This window comes from Aspergillus fischeri, genomic scaffold (assembly GCF_000149645.3).
Source record: "Aspergillus fischeri NRRL 181 1099437636262 genomic scaffold, whole genome shotgun sequence".
Classification (NCBI taxonomy): domain Eukaryota; kingdom Fungi; phylum Ascomycota; class Eurotiomycetes; order Eurotiales; family Aspergillaceae; genus Aspergillus; species Aspergillus fischeri.
Window position 1 is genome coordinate 319,364 of NW_001509764.1, and position 24,048 is coordinate 343,411.

The window sequence follows — 24,048 nt, forward strand, 5'->3', positions numbered from 1 at the left end:
GATTTGAGCAGTTCCCCACAGCAGACAAGTAGCCCTACAGCATCTAGACTACTTGGCAGCAGTAGTCGCGAAAAATATTAGATAAAAGGCACCCAGTCAAGACTCTATTCTGATAACTTTTTCGTAATCGCCGTCCTTTCCAGTGGTTTCGCTGTCGGAGTGGATTATCAGCCAAGAGCGCTTGACCTCCTTTAAGGCAAGAGATGGATACTACAATGACTCGACATGACGAGGTTTATCGCGATGTGTGAACGAAGCCGGCGACACTAAATAACCCTATCTGTCAATCATTGAGTATTGCAACCTTAGGTGCTGATCTCCACACACAACCGAAATTCTCTATGGAAGGAGTATCCGAAGATAGGTACATGTGCCTCCTCGCCCTCGTTTGCTCTTCGAATGTCCGTGATAATAATTGCAACTCAGAGGTTCCGGTGATATAGTTGTGACTCTCGAAAGGCCAAGCCCCGTGTGATGGTGACCGACGTCTAGCCGTTGTGGCAACCTCCCGTCTTCAAGCTGGCGCATGTAGCCATCCTTTGATCAGCTCCCCCGCGAGGACTCCTGCGAGTACGGCACAGAGAACACCGATATTGAGACTCATGACTCCTACCATTCTGGAAATACACATGTCAGAGTGCGTCAATACCGAAAAACGGGAAACTCACAAGACAAACGCGATAAGAGCCCTGAGTATCTCCACTAATGCTCGCATCCAGACATAGTACGAGACCGACTTCAGTGCAGTCGACTCAATCGGGGACAGGTTATTAGTGGTGGATTCATGACTGCCCACCCGTTCAGCGCGGTGTGCGAGCATCTCGATTGGTTCGTCGTCGGCGTGAGCGTGAGCATGATCCTCCCTGTTGATCCGCACGAATCTTGGAAGAGGACTGAGGCGAGCCTTGAAGCGAGTTCTGCGTCGGTGGAGGGAAAGTTGTCCGAGGGCTTCAAGGGCACGCGCTTCGATGATCTTGTTCTCAAGTTTATCCCGGACGGCGACCAAGTACCTGTTCCACCAAGCAAGGAAGAAGAACACGACGAGTGTAAGGACGTATACAGCGATGGAGTCAGTGCTCTGGCCGTAGAAAGGCAGATTGAGGCGAGTTCCACCGTGAAAGGAAGTTGACATTTTCACTCCGTTGCCTTGACCGTCGCCAGAAGCAGAGTTAGAAGACTCATTCTTCAGATCCATGGTGACTGTAGCTCTTTATCTTTTCTTCTTTAGGTTTCAAGAAGTAAGGAATTAGGGAGATAGACTAGATGGATGAATGACGCGAGATGGTTAGTGTTTATTGCTCGCGAGGAAGTGCTAAAAGAGCCAGAGAGGTCTGTTGTTTGTGTTGTCATTCACTGCTCTCTAGAATTAGTAGAGTCTTTATGCATGTATAAGGATGGCTAGCACCTGCATAACTCACCCAGATATGCTTAATATTATTGTAAGCTGATTATGCATAGTTTCCACAACCTAGTCTTTATAATTACCTTGATAGTCGCGCAAATATGCTCAAGGCTTGTACCTGACAAGGTAGTATTTTCCGATACAAAGATACTCTGCACCCATAATTTTTACTTCAGAATTCACTCCGCTCTTTCAACTCTTGAACAAGTTCTTTTCGATAGACTGTACTGGCTCACTGTCAATATGGCCCAGTATATCGCATTTGGAAGAATGCCATTTTTCCTTCCGAATATCCAGATGGTCAACTACGCATCTCTGCGAGGACCTATGCTGGACTGGATATGGGCCACTTCTTCATCCCAGAGGTACCTTACTAAATCGTCATTTTTGGTGAATGCGATGAACTAGGCTGACGCAGAAAAGGACCCTTTTCTTTGACACGAGCCTGAAACTACAACTCCAGGCTAGCAAGATATGACCCTTAATTGCAGTCGAGAACAGGTCTCTCCTTCCAAGACTAGGTAATTTTACTAGTCATATCTTGGATATTGCGGATTCATTGGGGCGTACTTGACTTTATCTATCTTGGAAACTCATTACTCAGGGGGGAAATCGACCATGATGGCGATTCATTTATCTTCTTCAAGGTGATATGCCCAGAAATACGCTTTGACATAAAGATCTAGGCCACTATATTCCACATTATTCACGAACAGATACCCAGCTTTACGTCATCTTTCCGGGCCGCGGATACCACGTAGTTGAGCCGTTGGAGGCTATCTGTGCTGGTGTAGATGGTCATAGTGCGGTAGAAGGGTCGTGTAACTGGAAATATACAGTTGCAGCGCTTAGTATGGAGTTAATATTATTAAAACCCAGGTCTGGAGCATTCTCAAGCCTCTGTGCTGCAGCTAATCAAAGACAATATCAACATCCATGTTGTTAGTTAGGACCGGCTGATAGTAGGTAATTATGTCTGCTAAGTACTTGGCCTTGCTGTTAATGTTGCATTTAAGTGCTTCCTCCTTAGAAAAGGAGACACTGCCAGTTGGATGGGGGTAAGTACGAAGTTGAGCACGAAGTTGTGGACAACATGGGTACTGTCGACGAAGCCGTGCTAGTGGAAGGTGCAGTTGTGGAGACTAACGGTGTTGGACTTGTGATACCTCTAGAATGTGCTAGGAATATCACATTTCCCGTAGCTATGGGTTCGTATAGGCTCACCGGCTATGCTGCTAATTGACAAACACGTACGCCCATCCTGATACGCATGAGCGTTCATCTGCATAGTACTGACTACCACACAGGCCCCGAATCCCTCGGTCCGATCTGTGCTGCGACAGCTCCTATCACAGGCACAACCGCAGCAGACAACCATGACAGCATAATTTCAGAAACAGATAGAAAAGGAAGCGATTGGAAATCTCCTGAAAATCCAATAACGACAAGTTAGTGAGGCAGCCATTCGAAGCCATTACAACTTTAATTTACACTTTACTGAGATATCGTACTAGCCTCCGATCGCGCTCCTGATGGATCTAGAGCCCATCCAAATCAGCCTGTAACAGTCAAGGATCCCGCTGTCGTGGGCTCGGCCACGAGCACATCCCGACGGCCTAATGCTGGGGCGGAATCCAACTACCCACTCATTGCATCCACTGATATTCGGTAATCAGAACACTGGGTACGGTGGATATGCATCCGCATTCCCGCATGGTTTCTGGGTCGGTGGGTCAGTACGTGATGGGTCGATCCGAAATCCACATATTAAATCCATGGTTTTAACCATCTGATAATTCGGATTGACCCAGATTCAACCCACACCCAGACTTAGTTCGATGGATCCAAGTTTGAAGATAATGTGGGGTAGAAGCTAAGGACGTCATAGACTCATAGCGGCAAACCCTGCCGTAATACTAGGAAACGATCAATGAGGCGATTACTATAATACTTGGCTCTACTGTTTGCACTATCAGCTTAATGATAAATTCCTGGTGATCAACTCGTGCTTTCAATCGCAATGGTTGAGCCTAACGAAGTAAATGATGCCCACTTGGCCTCTAAACCTATTCCACAGAGAAGAAAACCACGCAAACTAAGACATAAACGACCGCCATCTCATGGTCTCGCCGAGGAAGTAGAGAAGGAACCAATTGTTGATACGCTAAGCACTCAAAGAGAAACTGTCGTTTTTAAGACGTCTGAGGAGGAATCGAACTTTGAGGACGCGTTGGAAGAAGAGTCTTCCGCCATCGAGGCTCAACTCCAACCGGTCCCTCAACGACAACGCAAGACTATTCGGAATAAGCCTTTCCGTAACGAGGAGGAGGAACGCGACGTGGCCGAGGGTGAAGGTGTTCCAGTTGCTGCTGAACGCCAGAGACTGAGACGCGGCCGACGCGGCGACCAAGCCCTCATTCAGTCAAACACCATTGACAGTGCTGGGAGAACAGTCGGACAGTCCAGCGATTTGGTGCTCAATAGAACTGAGGGCGTGGTGGGAACGGTTAAAGATACCACTGGACGAGTTCTCGGGAGGCCGTCAGAGCAAAGTGAACAGTTAAAGAAGGAGAAGGATGAACCGTTGAAATTGCGGTTGGACTTGAACCTGGACTTGGAGGTTCAGCTAAAAGCGAAGATCTCCGGAGACCTGACGCTCACATTATTGTTAGTATCTGCCCCTGCGCACAATGAATTCGGATATTCATTGCGGACTGATTAAAAGGAAATAGGCAGTAGTTGGATACGGCTTGGATTGATGTCCACAAACTGCATGACTGCACTCAGGCGGTGCCACCTATGAACAAAAGTAAAAAGGCAACGCCAAAGAGGACGGAAGGGAAAGGCAAATCCCAAAGGAGTTCATTAAAGCAGTAAGACCGCCCTGCTACAGCATTCAGTTGAAGCACGACTAGGTCTCGTGTACTCAGCTAGTTGGCGAGGATTCATCAGGTTGGAAACACCGCATCACTCACCTGGATGATGTGTAGCAGACACTCAGGTGATAAACTGCTTGCCCTCCATGGTGATCATCTTACACTTGCCCCCATCTCGAGATCTTGTTGCACATCAGCTAGACATCGTCTTTGTGTCTAACGCACATTTGAATGAGCTTTCCGCTGCTTGTCCTTCTCCAGTGATGTTTGATCCAAGGTACTACTAGATACCAATGGAACCAGACCTTGACATACTACAAGGCACAGACCTCTCCAAGCGCCACGAATCCTTTCTGACGGCCTGGCCGTGGTTGTGGCCGTGGCTATGTCTGTGGCTGTACTCGCGGTGGATGATGGTTTCTCAGGTCACTGTAGATAGAACGGGCAGGCCCAGAGCATTCCGCAGACATCAGTTGCTACAGTCTCCTGTTCGTGGTTGCGAACCGTGGTGTCAGCTTGTGGCAAAAAGCCTGTTTCCAGTGGTTCATAGGACAGTACCGTATATTTTTGGGTTTAGGTTCGAGGCGTTTAATAAATGTTCCACATTCTTGTACTTATGATTCCCCAGAATTTAGAACAGGCGCAAACGTGCATGTGCCTCAGCCGAAAACATATGCTCAACCAGTGTAATACAATTAATGTCCATGGTTACATCAATTTCTGTACGACCTTGACGAAGAGACCAGAATCTCCTGACGGGAAATCATGCAACACTGTTCATTTTCCTAGGAGATAATATTAGGCTATATAATTCGGATGTGACGAGTCATTCTGCACCTCAGATATCTGCAGAGCACGCTTTTAAGATGCAAATTCTACTGCGTGTCCGATCTCCTGTACCTTAAAGCATACCTCGTATGCTTCCATATACACTGATCTATGGAGGCATATCGTTCTAGCCTGATGAGCATCTGCCAGAGAAAGCTAGACGTCGAAATTTCCCGTTGCGATTGCGATCTACGCCGTCTCGTCGGGCATACAAATATCCTGTATGCGCTGCTGGACTCGATATCTCAAGCAGAACAGAAGATTATTACATCCATCTCGGAAGAGGAACTCGCAGGTAAAGCCAGTGAGATTCAACTGGACTCGACGTTGGAAGAGGTTGGCCTGATGCATGAATCATTCATTCAGTCGATATTCTGGTAGGCACCAATACCGTATGATGCTGTTTGGGCTTGCCGCTGAATCGTGACACCTCAGAACCAATATTTCGAGTACTTGACACAATGCATTTTGACTCTTACTTCACACATTTGGTCTTGATTGTAACTCAACGTAGAGATGCGCAGTCTGATCGCTGTAGGAAAGTCCCGTGTTTGCAATAGTACTGGATGACACTTTCTTTACAACTCTTTAAAATGAGTTCAAAGTAAAATTATAGGGGCGTAGGTGAGGTACCCGTGAGCTTGTAATGACTGGCGGTCAAAAGAGCAGTCGCATGTCAAAAGACCGATCACCCTACCTTGGTTCGAGGAGGGGTTTGGGAGATGATGTGTTGCCATGGACCGGGCAGATCATCTACCATGCTGGGCTGTTCGGAACCAGCCTGAGCGCAGCTGAGACTGATGCTAGGTTCGCCACCTGATCCGTCCATTCCAACGGGTGACGTTGACCCAACCAGAGCAGCAATGCACGGACGTTGAATCATCATTGTTAGTGCAGATTGATTGGGTTCCGTCGCATTTGAATAAGCTGCGGACCAGTAGTTATTCGGCGAATCCACTTCAGACTTCTGGACTCTGTTATGAAATTTGTAAGATAGAATTTATCAGAAGGCTACTTTCTCTGCCTTAGGTGGGAGAAATGCATTCTCCTGGTCTTTACAGTCTATGGGGTTATTTAATTTTTGTCGGCATTAGTCACGTCTCGCCTAAACCAACACGTAGATAGGCCTCTGTGTCTAGTTAAGAATGATAGTGTCGTCAAGTCCACCATTGTGTCAACACTAATGCTCCGTTTCCAAATCGGCATAGCGACGCGATGCAGAGAACAAGGCAGTCTGCCGAGGCTTCGAGCTTCAAACTATTCCTGGGCACTCGCACAGCATTCCTGCGTACAACTACAACCTCGACTGAGGATCGCAATGGTTTCGAAGTCTAAAGTTATTTCCGTGTCAAATGAAATACCTCCGATATTTGTTGCACCCATATCCTAACGCCATCAGCACTCCATGCACCTGCACGGGTCTGGACCTTCATATCTTTGGGTTGGCTGATAAAACTTAAAAGCAGTAACCAATGCGAACTGGGAAGCATTATGCGGCTAAGGCATCTTGTACAGCTGTCCCAATCCTTTAATGCCCAATCAACAGGTCAAGAATCGGATCCTCGCTTAAGGTACCCCGGATGGTTCCACTTACGAGCCACATGGGAAGACAACCAGAGCAGAGTCGAAGGTGGAGATCAATTTCTCGATTAAACCTGGAGAGCAGTCAACGTTCTAATAGGTGAAAGGCCCATTGCCACCTAGTTCCGCTTGTCAAGGCGATTGAACTATCGAGAACGCAGAAGACATGTCTCATTTTGCTATCAAATAGTAATCATCACCGTCCTCTATCAAAATTGTTCACAGTCTGAATTATACTTTCAACACATGAGATCCTTAAATCTTAGATGGTTCGCTGACTAGAAGGGGCCACCTTACTCCTCGGAAGATTAGAGCCGCTCAAGCCACAACAGGTTCTGCAGAAGATCTGGCCCAACGGAAGAGAAAGGCTGACTAGCATCCGTACACAACTATACCCCGAATAACGGTCGTACTATTGGGCCCATAGTTAAGACAGACATTTAGCTTACACTTGGCTGCGTAATGTCACCATTCAGGAGCTGAATCTAAGCCAATCCCCCTTTTTTTCCTTTTTTATTTTCTCTTTTTGCTCCCCCTCATGTTTACGTTTTCGGGTCTGCCAAAACTCACCCGAAACCTAATATGATGTCTTCCTTGGTGCTCTTCATGAGTAAGGATTTGGGGCTGTCAAACACGCCCAATAATCCGCCAGCTGCATGGTGCTCAAACCATGTAATATTCTCTGATGGCGCGAGTCGAGGCAACAGCCACTTCTGTAAAAGATTCCAATTCCTCCTTTTATATATTTCACCATCGACACTGAGACTGAAACCGGTCAATAGCTTTATGCAGGATGTGAACAACAACACTGGATGTGTAGCGGCGGAAGACACCAAACAATCCATATCAAAATCGCAGGAATGAACTCCAGCACTGATTCCTATTCCGAGCCGCCATGTCCGCTTCAACAATTGCCGACACAGGCCACGATCTCCCCCTCCACCCTTGACCCAAAAGAGCCAGGCTCATATCATCTCGAGCCGGTATCGAGCACCCACAAGACAACGTATGGTTTATATGATGTTTGGGGGTGCGATATCAATAGTACCAATGGCCTGCTTTCCTCTACCGCTCGGTCATCCGAGTCTGATCTTTTCTATGGTCTCTCTACTCTAATTCCCGGATTGCGCCGGCTGGATTCTGGAGCTAGGGAAGCGGCAAAAGCAGAACGCAAAATCAAGTTCTTGGATGGTTGCCGGCTATACCCCAAGGCGATGGCGTGGTCGGTGGTCGTTTCTTCTACCCTCATCATGGAAGGGTTCGACACTCTACTCATATTTGCTTTCTTCTCACTTCCGGCCTTCAAACGACACTATGGCGTGCCAAGCAAGGACGGCGACTATGAAATTCCTGCTCGCTGGCAGTTTGGTCTGTCCACTGGGGCAGAGGCAGGGCAGATTGTTGGACTGCTTCTCAATGGTCTGCTGGCTGATCGCGTCGGATATCGCATCACTATATCTGCCGCTCTCGTTGTTCTCTTTTTCTGTATCTTATTGCCCTTCTTCGCGGTCAATCTGCAGATGTTGCTTGCAGGACAGATCATGTGTGGAATCCCATGGGGCGTCTTTCAGACCCTGACTATCAACTACGCCGCCGAAGTCATGCCAGTCGCGCTCCGCGCATACCTTCTCAGCAGCATCAATATGTGCTGGGTACTGGGCCAGCTCCTCGCGACGGGTGTGACTCGTTCATTCGCCAACAACGAGTCCACACTGTCCTTTCGCCTTCCATTTGGCCTCCAGTGGGCCATCGGCTTGCCCATCCTGATCGGCGTGATCTTGGCCCCCGAATCACCCTGGTGGTTGATCCGGCACGACCGACCGCAAGAGGCCAAACGGTCTTTGGCACGGCTGACGCGGAGCGGCGTCAGCGTGGATCAGACGGCCGCCATGTTGACACATACCAACGAAGTCGAAAAGCATCTGACGGGTGGCAGCGCCATCTCGTACCTGGACTGCTTCAAACGGGTCGACCTTCGCCGAACAGAGATTACATGCTTCGTCTGGGTCACCCAGCAAGTGTGTGGCAGCAGCCTGATGGGCTGGTCGGCATACTATTACAAGCAGGCTGGATTCGACACCAGCCAGGCTTTCAGTCTAACAGTCGGGACGTTTGGCCTGGCAATTGCTGGGGGTGTAATCTCCTGGTTTCTAATGCCCCGCGTGGGTCGCCGCCGACTCTATCTTTTTGGACTTTTGTTCCTGTTCCTCACTCTACTTACTGCAGGGTGTGTCAGCTTAGCTTCAACCGCGCAATGGCACTTGTGGGCTCTTGGCTCTCTTCTTGTTTTCCTGACGTTCGTCTACAACATCACCATCGGGCCAATTTGCTACGTGCTGGTCGCCGAGATTCCTTCAACCCGGCTCCGCGTCAAGACCGTCGTTCTGGCCCGCGTGGCCTACAACCTGTCCGGCGTGCTCATCAACTGGATGACGCCAAATATGCTGAGTCCCGACGAGTGGAACTGGAAGGGCAAGTCCTGTTTCTTTTTCGCGGGGACGACCCTTTTGTGCTTGATCTGGTGCTACTGGAGACTACCGGAAACCTACGGCTTGAGCTACCTTGAGATCGACATTCTGTTCGAGAAGAAAGCGAAAAAGAGCAAATTCCGCGAGCTTCAGAACAACCTGCAAAACCGGGGCTATTTTGGCCTCAGGGGAGACGAGTGTCCTTTTCGCAGGTACTGAGACCAACGAAATGAGGTGTGCGATACGACCTCTCTTCGATGTATACCTTCCGTCTACCTAATAATCCATAAGAAACTATAAATCATTGATGAGAAATCATAGAGGAAAATATCTAATGGCAGGGAATAGGCATAGGTAGCTAAGCTAATGTACCGCTATTGCCACGCAGTAAATGGATGTAACGATGAATTAACCCGGATTAGGCTAGCACACGGATGGCCCAATTCCATGGATGTCCCAATCTTAAACAGTCCTCTCCATACTTATCAGAATAGTTTTCTATGAGTCGATCTGATCTTCTCCCCGCCGGTAGTCTGGCTAATACCGGTGGGCCCTTGTAAGTTATTACAACTAGAATACTGGTTCGTCAAATCCTTTGATGTCATTTGCTAGCTAGGCTCTAGGTCTAGGCTGTGTTCGAGTGGGCCTGCGTTAGTGGGGAGGTTCGAGCTTATTCTTGCCCATCTGCTGCTGACTGTGTACACGTTCATTTCTTCTTCGGTCTGCGTCATCTCGCTGCTGCTAGCTGCGCTGTGCCCTCTCAGTTTTTCTTTTTTGAGCATCGATCTGCTGACTTAACTTCGCCCGGCGAGCGGCTTTCTGGATAAGTGATTGCTCAATATCCTCGGCCATTTTCGCAATATTGTCAAGTCTTCTTTCAATTGCCGCATTTTGTAGTCGTTGCATACGTCGGATATTTGCTGCTTTCCCTTCTACTAGCGAATAATTTTCAATCCTATCATCGCTTCGTTGTTGAAGACGTGGTTGGGCCTGTGTACTCCCAGGAGCCAACTGGCAGGATGTGAGGGTCTCATGTATGCGTAGAATTGGATAGTGTCTCGAGGTGAAAGATCAATACAACAAGTAATTCGGGGCTAGTGACTTAGAAATCCTAATATATAATCCTCCGGTTTCTACCAAGTCCGCAATTTCATGAAAGCCTAGTCAGATGGCGCCGTCAACGGCGCGATATTCCTTTTCTACATTATAGTGCGGCCACAGCATTGTTACAATCTCTATGCGTGCTCCCTAAATGGCTAGTTCGAGGGTTCTGTGATTTTTTCGCCTCTATGGCAGCTCTCGAGCAATAAGAAATCTGCATGCATCTGCCTGACCACTCTGTATAGCAAACTAGAGGAGGCTTCCCCTCTCTATTTTTGGTTGGGGGGGAGGGCGCGGTTGTTGACATCACGGCCTGGCTCGGCCGTAGCTCTTAAGGCGTCGGTGTTACCTTAACTCGCTGCTCGGTACAGGTTCATCGCCTCGGCTATACTTATTGGCTTTGGTCTAAGATCTGACCGCGGGCTAAGCGGGATATGAAAGAGTCGTATCTTTATGCAGAGAGATTTCCCCTTCTCAAGTATGTATGCGGCAAGGTCAAAGAATCATAGCACTTGAGGGCAATGTGACCTGTGCATTTTGCTTATTGCAAACCTGAGCGGGCGCTTAGAGAGATGATGTAGTTGGGCCGCAGGAGAAAGGACCACCCAGCGAAGCGGGACCAAATTAAGAGACAAATTAGGTGCTTTCTTAGCGAGATTCAGCAGTGAATTGTTCGAACTTTACCCAGAGAACCCGCAATGTGATCACCTGCGCGGCTGTGTCCATGACTCAAGGTCCACATTCAGTGCCATTGGAATCGACTCTGGGTGTCCACGTACCTGGTTTTCTGGATGTTCTCGAGACATTGCCAGGAAAACCATACCTCATCAAAAGCAGCGATAGTATAAAGACAGGTGTTGAAACAACGAACCATATCCATATGTTGAGGTCTCCTTGTCCAAACTGAGCAAAGTTCATGCCAAAAAAGGACGCAGTGAAAGTGAGCGGTACAAAGATAAAAGCGAGGCGTGTGAGCTTTACCACGCCTTCGGCCTGACTCATGGCATCGCGGGACTCCTTGATCATGGCGTTATTCATGACAACCTGCATCCCGCGGCTGCACTGCCCGGATAAAGTCAATGAACGAGAAAGTAGGTATTCATAATCACCAATAAGCTTTTCAGCAACATCGTCAACAATTCGTTGCTTTTCTGGCTCTAAAGTCGATCCGGGCCATCCTAGAGATCCTTTGCCTTTGAATGCGGCCAGGTTATCCTTGATTCGTTGGATATGTCTGTCCAATACCCGTTGGTGGTAGAGCAGATTAGACAAAGTCGGGTTTCTCTGTTGGACCAGAAACGCGGGGTCGAGTTCGTTGAGTAGTTTCGTTTCAAGCATATTAAGAAACTGATTTTCCGAAAAGGCTGCAAATACCAGAATCTCATGCAGAGCGTAGAAGCTGTTCCCTGCAGCAAGGGCCTTGTCTAGGTCAAGGCCATAATCAAGATGGAGAAGGCATGCACTTTGCACCATTCTTTCTGAGGGCTTGGGGCCATCCATGTCGGCCTCTTCTGCGGCACGTTCCCGAAGCTTGCGAGGCTGTCTAAGGGCAAGACCTGCCCGATGCTGGATTACAGGTACCGAGGATATCATCCAGGATCCCGTCCGCAGTGGGCTGGTAAGAAACGAGGTTGCACCTTCCTTCAAATTGCTGGTTGTGTCGAGCCAGATCAAAGCTTGATACGGACAGAGAGAAGTTTAGCCTTTGTCAACAATGAAATTATACCAAGCAACACTCACCGAACCATCCTGCCCCACATGTGCCCACATATAGCGAGATATCTTGCTCAATAGAAAATTGTTGGAGGTCATGGATAGACAAGTCCCGCACTATTGAGTCACCAAGTTTCATTTGGGTGAGAATTTTGAGTTTTTCCCGGTATTCGTTGAGCTGTAGCTTATTTTCCTCGCGGAGTATTTCTATGGTGTCTTGCTCGGAGTCTGTCTTCGTCTTTGCGACAGATGCGCCTATCGTCGCTACACGTAGTGTGAATGCGGTACTTAGCGTGGATGGCAGCGAGGGCAACGAATAATGGTCTCGCAGACCGTGCCGAAAGTCCAGATGTCTCCGAAAAAATTCAGGGTCAACTTGATATGTTGCGCCGATTGTCAGCAGCCATTCTGGCGACGGATGGCCCCTCATGAATATCAAGCGACCGTAGGGAGAATCGGCCAATTCCTTTGCCTTGTTCTCAAAGACGTCCGGCGAATTAATGTAAGTTTCTCGTGTATCTGTGGAGGGATCGAGATTATAGAACGTGACGAAGTTGAAGGCCGGGTCAATATTTGCGTCGCGTTTATTGGCGACCAGATCCGGTACTTGTGCCTCGTATGGCTGCTGCAAGTAACGGGCCAGATTCTCAAAATGAACTCCCGCGTACAGGGACCGCGTCACAGATTGTTGGGAATATAACAGAATTGCCTGTGCATATTCATCCCGCATGTAAGGCCGGCCTTTAATGACGGAAGTCAGTAATATGTACTTCATATTGTACCTTCGTCAATACTCACGTCGCTTTTTCTCACGTCGCTTCACGCCTTGGGCTTCTCCATGCTGTCGTTCACGGGGTTCACCCGCCGTCTGCCTTGCGGACTGGACCATATTGCCGTAGGAGCTAAGTCTGTGAGGGAGATGGTTTCAATATGTGTCCTGTTATGTTAGCGGCAACACATCCGATGCAGAAGATGATACTTTTCATGAGTCGCCCGGACCCAGGTGGTCTGGGTTAGTATGAAAAGGAGGCGTCAGTGCTGCAAGTTGTACACCCCTCATGATTAGCATATCCTGGTGACTAGGGTAGCAATGCTAGCACAACGAACTACTGCATATTCTTGTCACAGTTGTGTGGGGCGCCGGTTAATGCCTAGTTCGGGTGGGGTCACGGGCCAACCCGCGAGCCGAACCTTGGAAGACCCATTTCATATTAAGATCCGATTCCATTTCTTCGCATTTTCTATGCTTTCCAAAATCCACTCCATCAGACCTGCTAGCACTCTAATTACATCCTTGAGAAGTGTATTCGCAATGGGTGGCGGTCGAGTTATTCAACCAATGGCTTTCCCGCAGGGCACTTACGCCACGGCGCCTGTCCCAGTGATTGAGCATCACTCCTTTTTTCAGCTGGGAGATAAGCGCTTCCTCGCACTGCCAGAGTTGGAGGCATGTCTATGCTCCGATTAACTCATGAGTCGTTTAACTAATTCATGAATCACAGTTGGACCTACCAACCACTATCACCTCCCTTGCCACCGTTTTTCGACTGGGCCCCACGGAGACGGCGAATTCAACCTGGCTCCACGATCAAATCCAGGCCTGGCTACATATCGACGATATATTCCAACCAGAGTTTCTTGCGGGTATCATTGTTGTGACGGAAGACAACAGCATTCAGTCGAATCTGTCAGCGTCTATCGAAAGCCTGCCCAAGGAGTGGAAGCCAGATTGGTGGATCTCATTCAACAAGGAGGTTGGCGGCCAGCTACACCCAGGTCCTCGCATGGTCTCATACGGGAAGCTTTACACTGTCTACAGGATATACGATGACGTAAATGGGGCTTTCATGGTCGCCATCCAGCCTCCGATTACCCCAGGGTACGTCAATGTGACTCCAAAAGAGCCGCAAGGGAGACTGCAGTACTCCAGTTCAATAGGATAACATTTTGACAGACCTTTCAAAAATCTCCATGTCAGTGGTGACTTCTATACAAGCCTCGGAGTTGCAGTGAGCTCTCGTATACCTGGGGTCCTTGCAGATGACAAGCCACTTGGTGGGGTGAGATTTGCCATTAAAGACATATTCGAAGTCGAAGGGCTCCGGGTTACAGCAGGGGATCGGGCGTTCTACAGTCTCTCCAAGCCGGCAACGGTAACATGCCCAGCAGTTAAGCGACTGATTGATGCCGGAGCCGAGCTCCTGGGTACCCTCAAACTAGGCTCACTGATCGCTCGAGAGGAGCCTACAGAATCTGTCGATTATCATGCGCCGTTCAATCCACGAGCAGATGGCTATCAGTCTGCTTGGAGCAGCAGCGGTGGAAGCGGCGCGGCCATTGCTTCGTATGATTGGATGGACTTCACTCTTGGCACAGACAGTGGGTTTGACTCGGTGCAATATGACCAGAGGACCCGGCATGGCTGACAATTATGCCACAGCAACAGGAAGCAGTCGGCGGCCCGCAATGGCAAATGGAGCTTTCCAGATCCGCCTTACTCATGACTTGATTCCCTTGGACAATGCAGTACCCTCTTTTCCGTACGTTTTCCGGACTTCCTTGCGGATGGAACTGGCTAATCGATCTCAGGAGATTTGATTCACCTGCCATGTACACGAGAAGTATTCTCTCTTTAGAGAAATGGGTCGGTGTTTGGCTCAACCAGACGAGTGCTACCTACGATGATGTAAGTTGCAACAGTGGACATGGTTTGCACATGCGTTAACGAACTTAGCTTCCCATTTCAATTGTCTACCCTGTTGATTTTCTGCCAATTCCAAACACGGAGCAGATGCAGCTGATTGATTCATTCATTGCTGACTTGGAGGCCACGTTCGGTATCAAAACGGAAAAGGTTTCTATAGCTGACACCTGGAAAGCTTCTCCACCAAACGAGGCTGGGAACCACACAGTTCAGGAGTATCTGAAGGATGTGAGCCTATCATGCAGTTCATCCAGCAGCTTTGAAGAGACACTATGCTGATTGGGAGGTTTAGGTTGGGATCAACACCTTTGTATACGATGCTTATCACACAATGGACAGCTTCAGAGAAGAGTACCATAAAAAGTTTGGCCGGGAGCCTTATATTAACCCTGTGACGCGTTTCCGATGGTTTGTGAAATATTAGCGATCTGAAACCCTTATGGAGCATTTGCTGACAGACTCGGAGGGACCTTGCCAAGCATATCTCATGCGCAGAACATGAAGACGGAATGAGACGTCTCGAAGTATATAAGGAGTGGCTGTTGAAGCATATATTGCAGACAAGTCAGAGAAATCCTCTTGTCATCCTGCCCATCACCAGCCAAGAAGTGGACTATAAAGAGGATCCACCTTTGTGAGTTTTAGTCATGATGCATTCTAATTGAAGATTGCTCATACATCTGGAGGCCACCGACCGCCCCAAATGCATTTGATAGCATCTGGCTAGCGCCAGTGATGGGGGCGCCTGAAGTCTCGGTGCCAAGTATGATATCCCTTAGAAAACTCCACTCTGGAATACTGGAAATCTAATTGCAGATCTAGTCGGCGAATTGGAGTATCACTCTCGTATCAGTGATTTGGATGAGCAACTCCCAGTTGTTGTTTCTGTCTTGGGAAAACCAGGTGCTGTTTGTTTTTCCATTTTCTATATGTTGGGTACTGACAATATCTCTCAGGCTCTGACATGGCATTGATCAACGCAATGAAGACAGTTCTCCAAAAGTCCGGCCGACCTTGTGAAGTCAAAACAGGTCGGAGGATGTTTGAATGAACTATTTGTTTGGGGAAAGCTATATTGGAGAGTTATTTAGCTTTCATGGTATGACATAACTTAGATTGAAACACAGTGAATGATACAATGGAGAAAGGCAATGTATCTCATTCTGTAACGACTGATCCGAAAGAGGGTAACAGCAGAATCTCGCCAGAAGAAAAGCTAATTGACATCTGATATACTGCCCGCTGCTCAGCGGCATTTCGCATTTCCTCAATATGAACTCGTTCAACCATCCTACTTCTATCAGTTGCCCATAATGGTAACAATGTCGCCCGGCTTCACGTCGTATGGGTATCCAGGTTTGCTGCTAGGTGGAGGGGGCCAGAAGCCCTTCCAGGGTCGCTCGCGCGTGTCTTTCTGCTCTAACTCCTCGCCTTCGGAGGGGACAGGCTCGGATGTCTCATCTTCTGAAAGAGGATCATTGATAACATCGGGATGATCTTGAAGAGAGCTCATGCTGATAAATCTATGACACTCAGGTTAAGAATAAGATTGCATATTGGACCTAATATAAGGATATGCATACCACTCGATGCGCGGTGTCCTTGAAGGCTTAATGGAGGCTGTCACAGAACTTAACAAGATGTTGTTCTTCCGACGGGGAGTGCCCCAATAAGTACATACATAGTGTGAAGATAACGTGACGGGGGACTGTGCCATTTTCTTCGCAGGTGTGCGGAGAAGCATTGTTTAGCGCTGCAAGCCCTGGCCACCGATTTACCCCACTTTTGACACCGACAACCATGAATGTTTGTCTTGTCGATGTCGATGTCACAACAAATGATGAACAAGTACGTGTCCAGATCATATTACCCGCATGATATGGTCATGGGTGTAGCATTAAATGACAGTAAGATGGTGGGGTGAAAAGTGCATTTAATCAATTTTACTTTCGTGCCGTGCCGTGCCGCGCTGTGGGCCGGTGAAAATGGGGAGCAAACTTTGATACCTATCCATTTACGATTTCAGCTTAATTTGTGATAAGCAACAATTCCATCTAAAGCTAGGTTATATGCAGCTGAGGGAATAACATGCAGAGTGCGGCGAATGTAATATTCCTTGATTTACTGTTACCCTCTTCCTAGGAATTGGTGGCAAATGCCATGACTGAGAAGGAAGATTTGATCAAGTGAGGTATTTCGCACAAGACCCCGCAGCAAAGCCTCACTCCATGCTCTCGATAAGGATGTGGCATTTGTGGAGCCATGTAATGATGCCAAATGATGTGTTGGGGCTGTTGGGCAGAGTTGCATGGGTTGACTTCCTGTGAGGACGAAGCCTCGCCCACAACTTTGAGCCGCGGTCACGCGCTATAAGCAGAGAATTCGTTAGTGACCTCGCCTGGATGGTGAGGGATCAGATACAGCTGATCGGAAGCTGTGCTGTTTGCTCTTCACCATCGTTGCTGCTGAATCCAGATCTGATAGCAGACAAACAGGAACTTATTCTTCCGATGGACGACTCCTGCTCGACAGTTCAGGCCAGCTTGTTTTTCCTGACGCCGGACGAACTGCACAAGCAACAGCGGCCCTATACGTTTAAATTCCCACCCTACAATGGCTGCCCCCAGAGCAACATGACACATGAAAAAATAAACGGTATTACCGTCGAGAATATGCGGGGACGGGAAGATCAATTTCAGCTCGAGCGCAATGGCTTCACCATTCTCAAGGTCAACACTGGCCTCGAGTATGACGATTTTTTCAAGCAGAAGGAGGTCACACAGTACCTTCACTTGATGGAAGGAGTGCTGAAAGCTCATCTTGGTGCTAGTCGGGTAGATGTTTTTCGTTACGGTGTACAGTTTCTACCCCCTTACCTCCGGCACTTGGTTCCTGATAAGCACTTCTAGATACGAAAGCGACACCCTATGTATCCAGTATCAGACGGAACGGCGTATGAGTATGACCAGCCAACAACAGTGGTTCATGTAGGTAAGATTGCACAACTGTTTGTCCTTTTTAAGTCCGGTCGCCCAACTGTAACTATAGACACAAGCCGCGAAGGGACTATAGATGAGATACGGCGCCAGTACGGGAAAGAGGCAGATGGCCTCCTGAAGAAGCGATTCCAGTGGATCAAGTAAGATGCCTTCCGTGTTCGCCAACTCCCAATACTCATTACCGTCACCCGCAGCTTCTGGAAGCCACTTCGAGGTCCCGTCAATGACTGGCCTCTGGTTCTCTGCGATTCATCTTTGATTGATGTTCGCAGGGACCTGGCGGTAGCGGACTTGCTTTACCCAGACCTTGCGACAGAAAATAGAGTCATGTACTACAGGGATGGGCTCAAGTGGTACTACTTGAGCGATCACGAGCCTAGTGAGATCATCGTATTTAAGCAGATGGACTCGTTGAAATCAGCTTGCCCGGGTAGGTGGATGAGTCCAAAAATCACCAAAAGTCTGTACAGTTTCTGACACGACAATACTAGGTGTCCCCCACGCTTCTTTCTGGAATCCACTGGCTTCAGACCGAGAACCACCACGACAGAGTATTGAAGGCCGTGCAATGGTATTCTACGATTAAGTTTGTTTTATTTCTAATGATCTCAACAATGACAATCAACATTCCTCTCTGTTTGCCCTTGTAGCTATGACAAAAAAAAGCCTTGAATAAACATCAACATGCCCATACTAGTCTCTAACTAGAGCAGAGAAACTCCAATTTGTCTCCGTACTCATCTCCTGCCTTACCGAGAAAAGAATGTTACAAGTCGATCAAAGTCAGACTCCCTCAGACTTGCATCTGGCTTGTGAGGGGCATGTGGTATTCGAGATCTCATGTCTTTTGCTTTCTTGAAAAGATCTGTAGCCTCCAGAACCTCTCTCGAATTCATGGCGAGCTGTGCCTTGAGAAACGTTGTGCGGGCAAGCTCAGGGAGATATACTGACTCTCTCAGACTGTATATCTTTAACGCCTGGTCGATTAGAGTTCTAGTACAATGGTTAGGCACGCCTTCTTCTCTCTAAATTGACCGGAAAACCCACCTAGCATGGTCCATTTCACCGCGTCGTAGACAATGCTGAGCAACGCGATGGCAGAGATCTGCAGTCTTGTGATGGATATTGCCAAGCGTGCTTTGATAATGTGAGAGTGCTCTCTGGTGCCAATTCTCGCTCTCCTCAAATAGGCCACGGTCGTAGCAAATGTTGCCGAGCCCGTGATACACTCTACCAGTTCTGTGAACGCGATAAGTCTCATGAGTTTCATGCCTCTGCAAACGCTGAAGCGAGTCAACCTACCTGTACGATTCCCTGTCATTAACACCAAATTTGATTTCCCGGTCACTGAGAAGATCACGCAGAGTCTGCCAAGCTTGGTCTAGGTCTCCCATAACCCAGAACGTGAAGCCCATATTTGTGCGTGGATTTGTGTCCATCGAAGGCCAGTAGTCAAGTAGTCCACGATACACGTCAATGGAAGTCGTGAACGCTGCAATAGCCTTCTCATATTCGTGGTTCATTACCAAAGCTATGCCATACTCGTTGTGTGCAATTGCGAGGCGGATGTCACTTTTGCCGGTGGATGAACTTGTCTCAAGACGCAATTTGAGTAATTGCTCGGTATGACTGAGGCAAGTCGCTCCATCATTGGTCTCATTCGCTGCGGCTGCCAACCCGTAGTGGATATCAGCGAGCAATTGGGCCGACTCTGGACCAGGGGTCTGGTCGCAAATCTCCAATGCCAATGTAAGAAAAGACTTCATATCTTCCGAATTCCCTCTCTCGTGTTGGTACCTAGCACGTTTTGTCTGATCAGTATCGTGGCTGCAGATGACCGGAAACGGCTTAATTTGCGCTTACCAACCTGCCTCATTCATGAGTTTCGCAATCTGCAGGCCTGGTCCATGGATTTTGGCCTTATACTGTCTTTCGAACATATGTCTCAGTGCTAGAGCATGAGGAAAGAGGCCATCACGACTCCTGGCCAGGCTTATGGCATGCCTCTGCACGAGTGGTGTACGACCCCACGCTGCTAGTACAAGATCTACCGAAAAGGAGAACGTTTGAAGCATCTTTTCAGTAGACATCTTGGATAGGACTGAGTCTTGCAGCACGCGGTGGATCCTGAACTCTTTCTTATCAGCGTTGCGCGTGATAAGAGATCTTTTGATCAGGTTCGCACGCGCAGCGGAGTAGGCAAAGGAAGTCTTTGGGAAATGATCCAGCCACCGCACGGCACTCAAATCGCAAATAAAAAGCCGCTCCTGTATGCAGTCAGGGTCTAGCATTGCACAAATCTCCAGAAGACAGGCTGCGTGGTCCCCCAGTTGTTCCACTGCCCAAATAGACGCAATGTTCCCTCTAGCCTCGGGTCTAGGAATGACCGCGTCGAAGGAATGAAGTTCACGCCGATCATGCTCGTCTTCGTACCTTTCATAAAACTCCGTAAATGAAAGATATTGATACCGAATCACTGCTGCCATCTGGGAGATAGCCAATGGAAGACCTCCCAGCTTGGCCGCAATCTTGACAGAGACCTCCACATCGTCGGTCACGTGGGAGAGCCGTCGAAGAAGTTCTGCGCCCTCGTGGTCCTCCAAGGGGGCTAAGTCAATAGCTCTGTATGCAATAGAAGGACTGTTCTTGGAGAGCGGGTCTCTGCTTGTGACCAGAATTGATCCATTAGATGACAATGGCCAATAATCCTGCAACAAATCCGGGCTGTCCGCGTTGTCAAAAACTATCAACCACTGAACCTCCGCTTGGCTGATAATGTCATGTTCCTGATCAAGAACTTTTATCGGATTCTCGAGCCAGCCCTTTGTGAGCTCTCGGCATACAACAGGGTTGAAAGGCTCATTTGCATCCTGAAGACCAAGCTCCACGGCGATCCGACAAAAGTCTGAGTCTTATCATAAATCCGTCTTGAACTGAAACGTGTGGTCAAGTATGTCGTACTCACCATGTTCAAGTTTTAACGCCTCATCGGATCGAATCCAAAATATGGCATCGAACTTCGTTTTCCGAGAAAATACATATTCAATGGCTATTGACGTCTTACCAATACCGCCAATTCCGCAGAGAACCACATGTCGTCGATGCGAATCTCCTAGGGAGAATGGTGTCGACTTCCCCTGCGGAAGTAGATATTTGTCTAGCTCTTCAATGATAGACTCTCGACCGAAAAAAGCATTATTTCGAACTGGGGTGTCCATCATAAAACATGGGAGTTTTGCAAGTCGCCTCGGAGCGTTGAATCCGTCCAAAATTGGAATCAGTTGCCATTCTTTTGTGGTTGAAGAGCCAGCTGCAGCGTCATTGGTTCCAGAGTTAGCCTTTGTTGGCTGGTAGTTGCTGTCTTTCAATGCTACATAATATTGTAAGCACAACGCATTACTTTCTACGATTTTGAGGCTATACCAATCCTGGCAGCATCGTATGAGGACAAACTTGACAAGCTGATGGTTGGACTTGCTGTTACGTCTATTCATGGAACTCAGGTTAGTTTCAATAGTCAATTCAAAACAGAGACGAAGCTCTAATCTGCAGTTTTTATGCTTACCCAGGTTGAGTCTGCGTTCAACTGCTTGCCTGTAATTGTTACTCAGTACAAACCGCAGCCATTCCTGCACCTTATAGTGAGGCTGTCCATCGAGCTGCTGGAGCCTGGGGAGTTCCGCGTGTGTCCCTGCGAGGGCAAACTGCTGCTCTCGAATCGCACCGATTTTCGACACTTCGGGCCCCGAAAGCTGCGGTATGACGATAACGTCAGCAAGGCACAGTTGGCGGGATATCGAGACAAACCATGCAGCTCCGGTGGGAACCAAAAAGACCCTTCCCTTCCCTCATACCGACACGGATCCGTGTCTCTTCAGTCTCGTACAACGAAAGTATTTCCACCTGAATCTCGGTATCGTCAAAGAGCTTGGAGATGTCGGCAAGAAGCCAGGACTCCTCTGCGATCCGAGAGAACCCTTGCTTAGAGATATTATTGGGGATAGATCGAAGGATACGAATGTATCGCTCAGAGAGTTGATCGGGGGCAGAGGACAGATGTAAAGCTCCTAAGAACACAATTGCTAAGACAGAATTGAGAAGCGGGGAGTAACAATGCTTCTGGGCGTTGGCGACACAAAACGCCTGACAAATTAACACCGGGTATAACCAGATAGAGAAAGCCAGCAGTTACCTGTTTCACGACAAAAGATCCGAGACTGTGGCTCACGAAAAGAATGGGTCGTATGTTCTTTGGCTTGTGGTATCAGCCTCGTTGTCATCGGAGGCATTCTGCGCTGGAGCAACAACTCACATTCTGCTGGTGTTGATTGAGAGCAGCAAGCAAGTCATGCCCCTTGTCTAATAGGGCCTGAAACGAGAAAGTGTTGTCGAGCGTAATCTGATAGTCGTAGGTGAAGAGATTGACGCGGGATTCTGTCGACTCGAAAAAAGCCGTCCACTGCTGCGACAAAATCCACCATTCTCGGACGGGGAGCATGCTAATACCGGGAATTAGGATGATACTGATGCAACTGTTTGTCAGGCGGTTGATCTTAGACAAAGAAAATAAACGACGGTTTAGTTTACTCAACGTCACCATCTGTTGAATCCTTATCTCGTAGATGAACTGGTCGAAGCCTCTGCATCGACATGATTCTAGGGTCCCTCCACTGATGGATGATTTTGAGGGTCAGAACAAAGTTGTGAAGGTCGGAACAAGGGACTCGCGAAAATCAGAGCTGATAAATCGCGGGCGGGGTTATGCCAGCGAGCAACTACAGTGTACTAAATTCCACGCGACTTGTGTAATTTCCACACAACAGATCTGCAGACAAACGCCCTTCATTATATTCGGGCCGTATAACAAAATCAGGATGAGGGACGTGAAAACCATCCAGTTCCTTTTCACCCATCGCACTCGGGTCCAGAAGCTGGTCTTGCGTTACTAGTGAAAGTAGTATCGTCCTAGAAAGGAGAGTCGAGACAAGATATATAGCCAAGGTCAAAAGTGCTCACGCTTGGTGGTAACTGCTTTGAGTTTCAGTCGTATAATCGGGAGCCGCCGAAAAATTGGATGAAAGTCTGTAGGAGCTTGCTTCCATCATGAAGATTTCTTCCAGCTTGTAGTTTCAGGCTGGTAATGGGAGCCAGAGGTGTTTGGCTTCCAGGTGGCTGGCTCGGAATATACAGGATCTCCTCATACTAGTACCGAAGGCACTGTTTCTGAATGGCTGCCTTCGTCACCCATGCCATTGCCCAAACCACAAGGTCTTGCACAGCCTCGATCTGGTTGTGCAATGTTGCAAGCCATTCTTGTCCATACCAGTTTCTCGGACGATTTGGATTCAAATCAAACAGCGCCTGAGGCTGGACAAAAGCGGAATCTTAGCCAGATCATATCCTCTCCTCCTATACTCCCAAATACCGAATATGGCAAGCACCAAAACTGACATAGCGAGCAAAATAATCTCGAAGGGGGTGTTCCATCCACTTGCAGGAGCCTGACTGAGGCTCTTTAGAACCTTTCTAATTTGCCTGGAATATGCACTGCCACGCGACATTGAAACAATCAGACCGCTTGTACCGAGCTATGCACCGATCCAGTCTATTTTACCATTCCTTTCAAGGGAAAAATCAACAGTTGGAAGCAGTAGACCGAGGAGTCCGAAAACGACAGTGCCCAGGATTGCCCTACCGATATTTAGGTCCCGACACTCCGTATGGAGGATGGCTGGACTTGAAAACCAAAGAAAGTACATCTCCAGCTCGAATGCTGAACAAAGGCACCAGCCCAGATAGAACTGAGCTAACTCCCAATGGGTGCTGACGCTCCATAAAGCCGAGCATCACATTTCGCAGTCCTCCTGGTACTATAGTCGTGGCAATTAGAGCCGCGGCGTTAAACAATAGAAAGATTGTGCAAAAACCGTTTGCAAGAGAGCAGGCAACCAACCAGGATGCTCCAGTGATAAGAATGTGTCGGTGACCGTATGCGGCCTCGAGGCACCCACTGATCAGGACAAAGGTCCCTTGCGGCAACCTGGAAATGCATATTGTTATTATGGAAGCTCCATGGCATGGCCATGGTAAAAAGGAAAGGAAGGACAGGACGCTGCTGCCCAATTAGCCTTACCAGGACCACCTGCCGCACCTAACATCTTGCTATGTCTACGCCAGCAACAAGACCAACCATGTTCGATATCATCTGGCCTTCAGAAGAATGCAGAGCAGAGAGAGTGGTCTAGTTGTCTGCTCACCTGAACCACCTGGCTGAAAACTATGAATACAGTGATTGTCATCCTGCGTCCTTTGTCAAGCTGAAATTCTTCGAAATTCTTCGGCAAAAAAAGGTGTGATAGTAGACACAGCTTCGAAA

The 24,048-nt window shown here is 48.3% G+C and overlaps 8 protein-coding genes across 8 annotated transcripts; 4 read left to right on the plus strand and 4 right to left on the minus strand.

Moving 5' to 3' along the window:
• Positions 1–514: 514 nt before the first annotated feature.
• NFIA_094790 (uncharacterized protein) lies at positions 515–1,195 on the minus strand (the record flags this gene model as incomplete). Its single annotated transcript, XM_001261755.1, has 2 exons — positions 515–617; positions 669–1,195. 2 exons carry the CDS (start codon positions 1,193–1,195, stop codon positions 515–517), a joined length of 630 nt encoding a protein of 209 aa, XP_001261756.1.
• Positions 1,196–3,422: 2,227 nt separating this feature from the next.
• NFIA_094800 (uncharacterized protein) lies at positions 3,423–4,124 on the plus strand (the record flags this gene model as incomplete). The annotated part of the gene is made up of 1 exon (XM_001261756.1): positions 3,423–4,124. The coding sequence occupies one exon, from the start codon at positions 3,423–3,425 to the stop codon at positions 4,122–4,124; it is 702 nt and encodes a 233-aa protein (XP_001261757.1).
• A 3,375-nt stretch (positions 4,125–7,499) lies between these two features.
• NFIA_094810 (putative MFS sugar transporter) lies at positions 7,500–9,374 on the plus strand (the record flags this gene model as incomplete). Its single annotated transcript, XM_001261757.1, has 1 exon — positions 7,500–9,374. The coding sequence occupies one exon, from the start codon at positions 7,500–7,502 to the stop codon at positions 9,372–9,374; it is 1,875 nt and encodes a 624-aa protein (XP_001261758.1).
• Positions 9,375–10,525: 1,151 nt separating this feature from the next.
• NFIA_094820 (uncharacterized protein) lies at positions 10,526–12,858 on the minus strand (the record flags this gene model as incomplete). The annotated part of the gene is made up of 4 exons (XM_001261758.1): positions 10,526–10,586; positions 11,080–11,932; positions 11,997–12,710; positions 12,768–12,858. 4 exons carry the CDS (start codon positions 12,856–12,858, stop codon positions 10,526–10,528), a joined length of 1,719 nt encoding a protein of 572 aa, XP_001261759.1.
• A 423-nt stretch (positions 12,859–13,281) lies between these two features.
• On the plus strand, positions 13,282–15,097 carry NFIA_094830 (uncharacterized protein; the record flags this gene model as incomplete). Its single annotated transcript, XM_001261759.1, has 7 exons — positions 13,282–13,350; positions 13,472–13,848; positions 13,924–14,348; positions 14,410–14,509; positions 14,559–14,655; positions 14,704–14,901; positions 14,966–15,097. The coding sequence occupies 7 exons, from the start codon at positions 13,282–13,284 to the stop codon at positions 15,095–15,097; spliced, it is 1,398 nt and encodes a 465-aa protein (XP_001261760.1).
• Positions 15,098–15,973: 876 nt separating this feature from the next.
• On the minus strand, positions 15,974–16,417 carry NFIA_094840 (uncharacterized protein; the record flags this gene model as incomplete). The annotated part of the gene is made up of 2 exons (XM_001261760.1): positions 15,974–16,196; positions 16,311–16,417. 2 exons carry the CDS (start codon positions 16,415–16,417, stop codon positions 15,974–15,976), a joined length of 330 nt encoding a protein of 109 aa, XP_001261761.1.
• Positions 16,418–17,183: 766 nt separating this feature from the next.
• NFIA_094850 (putative CmcJ-like methyltransferase) lies at positions 17,184–17,816 on the plus strand (the record flags this gene model as incomplete). The annotated part of the gene is made up of 2 exons (XM_001261761.1): positions 17,184–17,507; positions 17,583–17,816. 2 exons carry the CDS (start codon positions 17,184–17,186, stop codon positions 17,814–17,816), a joined length of 558 nt encoding a protein of 185 aa, XP_001261762.1.
• A 605-nt stretch (positions 17,817–18,421) lies between these two features.
• On the minus strand, positions 18,422–22,170 carry NFIA_094860 (NB-ARC and TPR domain protein; the record flags this gene model as incomplete). The annotated part of the gene is made up of 7 exons (XM_001261762.1): positions 18,422–18,665; positions 18,720–18,911; positions 18,975–19,469; positions 19,536–20,577; positions 20,638–20,982; positions 21,238–21,424; positions 21,985–22,170. 7 exons carry the CDS (start codon positions 22,168–22,170, stop codon positions 18,422–18,424), a joined length of 2,691 nt encoding a protein of 896 aa, XP_001261763.1.
• Positions 22,171–24,048: the final 1,878 nt, after the last annotated feature.